The sequence below is a fragment of the Microtus ochrogaster genome, chromosome 6 (assembly GCF_000317375.1).
Source record: "Microtus ochrogaster isolate Prairie Vole_2 chromosome 6, MicOch1.0, whole genome shotgun sequence".
NCBI classification, from domain to species: domain Eukaryota; kingdom Metazoa; phylum Chordata; class Mammalia; order Rodentia; family Cricetidae; genus Microtus; species Microtus ochrogaster.
Window position 1 is genome coordinate 82,739,422 of NC_022013.1, and position 6,339 is coordinate 82,745,760.

Consider the following 6,339-nt stretch of genomic DNA (forward strand, 5'->3'; position numbering starts at 1 on the left):
TTACACAGGAGCCTGTGCTTTGCAACCATAGCCTATTTTTTTTCTCTTGGATCATTTGCTTGGGTCTTCCTGAGCTGTAGGAACCCAGGGACTCATCAGGTTTATAGCAAAACTGGAGCTTGAGCCAGTGGTGGTTCGTTCCTATAATCACAGCAGTCCAGGAGGTTGAGTAAGGATCACCATGAGTTTGAGGCTGTTCTGGGCTAGAGTGAGATCTTGTCTCAAAAAATAAATCCCAACAAATATGTTAGAATCTGAGAGTTTAGGAGTAGGGGCAGAAGTCCCAATTCTCAAAAACTGGTCATTTTTAGTTTTTTGCTGTTTAAGAACACCAAGTGCCTGAAAACTATTGTGGGTTTTGCAACCCTTGGAAGCAAATATATATTCATAGCAGAAGCCCCGGTGTTCTTTGAAAGCCAGCACAGACACTGTTTACCTCATGAAGACTCCCACACATGTGCTGTGCTGATGTTACTACTGGGCTCTTCCCCACAGGTGAATGTCTTGATGTATTGGGTTAGAGCCCAAACAAACTGTTTGGTATGGATATTTATTTCATTCATTCTTTTCACACAGCAGTGCAACCTGCATGGTGATCCAGTGACTGGGAGGCTTCTTCGTTGGTAAATGCACGGATGTTAATAAGTTTGGTGAACCAGTAGTGTTTCTTGACCTCTCAGGTGTTTGGAAAACTGGACATTCAAAAGTATGGAGTTCTGAGTCTGTGTAGTCAGAAGCTTGGGATGCTTCAATCTAAAAAGAAAGAGTCCTGGTCACATCACATTAAGAGAACAGACAGATCACATTTCTGAGAGTAGGTATTTGTTAGGAATTACATATGGTCTTTGTACTAATTGATGGTAGTGCAGTTGCAGGTTGAGATGGCATCTAGAGAAGTTAAAATAGAGATAGCACGATAGCTTTTGTTAGGATGTCCCTTTCGTTAGGACGTCCCTGAGGTGACACTGGACATCAGTTCAGCATGTTGTAGACCTGTTACGGTATTGTGCTGTTCTGTCAAAGTGCATTCTTAATTTAAAGGGACTCTCATAGACTGAGCATGACTTGAGCACGGCTCTGGCAGGCCTTGGCCTTCCCCTGTTCCCTCTCCCTTGCTAAAGCCCACTGGATTACATTCCTAAAGTGAGCCGCCAAGGTCTACTTGATTATTTAGCCATTCCATCTCCTGAGGCTGACTGCCAAGGCTCAGCTATCAAAGTATTGAAGTCCAGCAATCAAAAGCCCCCCCTTCATGTGTCCTAATTAACATTCCCAATTAAAATTACCCATCCTAACCCCCTTGTACCTTTATAAACTGCCGTTTTCCTATGTCATGTCTCCTCTCTATCCAGAGGCAGTCCTTTATCCCTCTGGGACAGAAACCCCTGTCCCCTGTCCCCTTCTCCCTCACCCTCTGTCTCCCGTCTTTGTCTTTTATTCCCTGCCCTCTGTTCCTTTGTGCTGAGAACTTGGTCTGTGCCGATAGCCAGTCTTTTCACAGGAGTTCAGAAATTTGGGAATTCTTTATCAAGCTAGGGGATTACCTCGGTTGGCAAAAAGCAGATGTCAGGGAATTCACAGCGTAGGTCAGCGGGTAGCGAGTCTTCCAGCACTTCCTGTTCAGGGTCCCACCGTGCCCCCTCAATGAACAAACCGAAAACACACACTCCACTGGGAGAGTGGTCTTGGGCCTGATGAGAGACAAGGGTCAGGCTGCTTCTTTCAGATGCCATGAGCCTCAACCTCCCCCCTCCCCGCCCCAGCTCCGTGAAGTACATACCAGCCTCGTGTTGCCCTGAATGCTGAGGTGAAACCAGACTCCAAATTTCTAAGGTTTCTTAGAGGGGAAAAAGCAACTAACTATGAAAGGAGTTGGTAAGTTGTGCTCAAACCTACCTGTCTTTCTCATGGGGCTCCCTTAGGTAGCAAGGGAATTGAGAAAAGGTTGGAAACAATTCTATAGCATATTGATACAGAAAAAAATAAGTCTTTAGTTTGGAGTATAAATTAGGAAAGAAAATTGCCAGTAGCTCTGATGGCACATGTGTCATGCTGCTGCTGGCCTGGGCGGAGGGCAGGAAAGATGAGCAGGCACTGCTCAGGAGCCTGTCTGCTTCTCTGGCCAGTGTGCTGAGTCCACAGACAAGAGGAGCACTGCTGATCTGGGCCAGCTCATTGGTATGGAACTGCTGTGTAGACACAGTGTGCTCAGGGACCTCTTTTAGATTCTGTTTTCTGGACTGTGACCTCTGGAGGTGCAAGCTAAATGCCAAGAAATAATTTTGTATTTTCATTTATCCTATGAAAGTCTTTTTGGGAATTGTAAAATGCTTTTTATTCTTTTTCCCCCGTACCATTTAGGTAAATGACAAGTTTCACCTGGTGAACTTGTTCTAGTGTCTTATAAATCATGGGAGATGTTAATCTGTATATTTGATAACATGATTCCAGTTATAACCCCATGATTTGGCCTTGGTATTCTTTTGAGACAGGGTCTCGTGTAGCCCAGGCTTGCCTGGGATTTGCTCTGTAACTGAGAGGAGCCTTGAACTGCTGATCCTCTTGCTTTCACTTCCCAAATTCTGGGATCACACTTGTGAGCCTCCACAGCTAGATGCGTAGGGCTTTTCTCTGAAGAACACGGTTTGTAAGGAACTCTGCAAAGAGCCATTTAAAAGTAAATGGAAGCTCTCTTACTTCACCTAAACCAATGGTGGTTCTTGGGGTAAAGCAGAAAGAAGCAAGGACCTTCTTACATACTTTCCACTTAACATCTAACATCTGCCCCCTTCTCAAATCTACAGTATCTTTTCGACTTCTAGCCTTTAGGCTGACCCTTTTCATTCCTTGTCTATGTTCTGTGTGTACCTCACTCTTTTACTTTACTATTAAATAGACATTTTCCCTAGCCAGGACTCTGGGACTCCTCTTTTCAAACCTTACTAGGTGTCACCTTCTGCAGCTAACTTGTATCAAACCATCATAGTTGTTTCTGCAGCCAACCTTCCCCCTGAACATAAACTCAAGTGAAGGGAACCCATCATGAAAATTCACAAATATTGAACAAAAAGAGTAGGAAAAAGAGGAGCATTACAAATCAGAGGATATGTACAGCACAACAACGCGTGAGTGACACTCCACCCAGCACCCCACAGACTGAGTGACACTCCATCCAGCACCCCACAAACAGACTAACACTCCATCCAGCACCCCACAAACAGTGACACTCCACCCAGCACCCCACAGACTGACACTCCATCCAGCACCCCACAGACTGAGTGACACTACCCCTGCACCCCACAGACTGAGTGACACTACCCCGGCACCCCACAAACAGACTGAGTGACACTCCACCCAGCACCCCAGAAACACTGAGTGACACAACACCTGGCACCCCAGAAACAAACTGACACTCTACCCTGACACCCCACAAACAGACTGAGTGACACTCCACCCAGCACCCCGCAGACTGAGTGACACTCCATCCAGCACCCCACAAACAGACTGAGTGACACTCTACCCCAGCACCCTAGAAGCAGACAGCCTCTCGATCCTGGAAAATAGTTGAAGCACTCAAATGCCAAGGTCCCCAAAGAAACAAATGGAACTTAATTCAAAACATGTACATGAAAATTGGAAAATTTCAAGATTTAGCCAGGACAGTCACCAAACTAGGTCATTGAAGAAATCCGGGGAGAAATTAAAGAATTCCTAGGATGAAATGGAAATGAGAACGTAGCCCACCAGAAAGAACCTTTAGGGCACAATGAAGGCAGTAGTCCTGACAGGAGAGTCTTGCAGCTCCTTGTATTTAGATTAAAAAAACAGATTTTAAATAAATAACCTCCAAGCTCTGGAAAAGCAAGGAGCAGCCAAACCCAAGTCCACAGATGGCAACAAATGATACAAACCAGAGCAGGGTGAATGAGATGCAAAGACCAACACACATTAACCAGACAACAGCTGGTTCTTTGAAAGATTCAACAAGATTGATCAAACACTAGTCAAATTAACCAAGAGAAACAGAAGGTGCAAATTAATAAAATCAACAACACATTCTGTCGTTGATTTTAACAAATGGAAGCCAGATTATTAGGGAATGCTTTGAAAATTTAAAGACTTCCCAACAAATCAGAAAATCTAGACAAAATGGATAAATTTCTAAGCACCTATGATCTACAGAAATTAAAGCTAGAATATATCACTCTAAACTTATCCATAGCAAACAAGGAAGGAAAAAAAAGCATTGATTAATAAAAGTCTCAGTGCAAAGTAACAGTTAAGGCTGGAGCTAAATCTTCCAGCTTTGAAGAAGACCTGATTGTGATACCTGTCAGCCTCCATTAAATAGAGAGGGAAGAACATTACCAAGCTCTTTATGTGGAGCCAGCAGAAGGCTGGTCCTGAACTGGAATAAAGACAAGAAACTGGCAGATTATTCTCCCAAATGAACATATACAAGAAAGCTTCACAAAACACATGGAAACTGCTTTTAAGACCGCATTAAGATCATACATCACAGCCAAGCTGGTTCACCCCAGGGATGCAAGGTTGGTTTGACATACTGTTGGGAATATTATTTTCAGTGTGTTTATGCTGCACTTGATTAACGGTGAAGTTGTAATTCTTTGCTTGTCAGAAACACCTGATGGTCAAATAAAAAGATGAATGGCAAGTAGCAAAGCAGGAGTGAGGGTAGGCAGGGCTAGCAGGCAGAGAGTGTAAATAGAAGGAAAAATCTGGAAGGAGAAAGAGGAACAAGAGAACAAGGAGAGGAGGACATTAGGGCCTAGCCACCCAGCCAGTCATGGAGAAAGAGAGAGGGAGGGAGGAAGGAAGGGAAGAAGGAAGGAAGGAAAGGTATATAGATATAGAGAAAGATTAAAGCCCAGAGGCAAAAGGTAGACAGGATAATTTAAGAAAAGCTGGCAAGAAACAAGCTAAGGCCAATCATTCATGACTAAGAATAGGCCTCTGTGTTATTTGGGAGCTGGGTGGCGGGCCTCTCAAAAAGCCAAAAGAATAAGATGTTACACAATAACATACAAATCAATATAAATGTAATTAATAAATGTAAAAATAAATCACACGATCACCTCAACAGAAGGCAGAAAAAGTGTTTAAAAATTCCATATACTGCCGGGCGGTGGTGGCGCACGCCTTTTAATTCCAGCACTCGGGAGGCAGAGGCAGGCGGATCTCTGTGAGTTCGAGGCCAGCCTGGTCTGCAAGAGCTAGTTCCAGGACAGGAACCAAAAGCTACGGAAAAACCCTGTCTCGAAAAATCAAAAAAAAAAAAAAAAATTCCACATACCTTCATGATAAAGATCCTGAGCTAACTAGGGAAAGACAGAGCCTTCCTCCTTAAAATAAAGGTGATCTACAGCTTATAGTAACAGTATGCTAGAGATGTAAAAACAGCACAAGAGTTCATCTTCACTCATATTGAATAGAGTGTTCAAGAATAAAAGAAAGGGCTGGAGAGATGGCTCAGAGGTTAAGAGCACTGGCTGCTCTTCCAGAGGTTGTTAGTTCAATTCCCAGCAACCACGTGGCTCACAACCATCTGTAATGAGATCTGGTGCCCTCTTCTGGCATGTGGGCATACATGGAGGCAGAATGTTGTATACATAGTAAATAAATAAATCTTAAAAAAAAAGAATACAAGAAAAAGGTGTAAAAGAGACAAATCAGGAAGGAAGTAAAACTTTCTTAGACAGATCTCTGTTGCTGTGTTAAAGACCGTGACCAAAAGCAACGTAGGGAGAAAAAGAATTTATTTAGCTTAAATATCTCGGGTCACGGTCCACTGAAGGAAGCCAAGATAGCTCAAGTAGGGTAGGGAACCTGGAGGTAGGAACTGAAGTAGAGGCCATGGAATAATACTGTTTCCTGGCCTGCTCCCCAAGCTTGCTCAGCCCTTCTTATAAACCAGGATCATCTGCCCAGGGGTAGCACTTCCCCCAGGAGCTGGAACATCCACAGCATTCCTTAGTCAAAACAATGCCCTATAGACTTGCCCGCAAGCAACCCGATGGAGGCATTTTCTCCATTGAGGGTTCTTTTCAGATAACTTGACCTTGTGTCGAGCTGACAAAAAACTAATCAGGACACCATTCCTTCTGGCAGATAAAATTATTTCATTCTTGAAAGACCCGATGGACTTCAGCAAAAAGCTTTCAATAGAGTAGCAGGAAACAAAGTAAAAATTTAGAAAATCCATCGGGGGCTGGAGAGATGGCTCAGAGGTTAAGAGCAATGCCTGCTCTTCCAAAGGTCCTGAGTTCAATTCCCAGCAACCACATGGTGGCTCACAACCATCTGTAATGAGGTCTGGTG

General features: G+C 43.8%; 1 protein-coding gene across 1 annotated transcript in view; it reads right to left on the minus strand.

Moving 5' to 3' along the window:
- Window positions 1-555: 555 nt before the first annotated feature.
- Window positions 556-6,339, minus strand: part of Dnah14 (dynein axonemal heavy chain 14) — a 229,533-nt gene continuing 223,749 nt past the window's right edge. Inside the window, exons 80-81 of the mRNA XM_013346965.1 lie at window positions 1,545-1,691; window positions 556-753 (exon numbers count right to left, since the gene is read on the minus strand). Coding sequence (XP_013202419.1) covers window positions 556-753; window positions 1,545-1,691 — 345 coding nt within the window. The remainder of the gene's footprint in view (window positions 754-1,544; window positions 1,692-6,339) is intronic.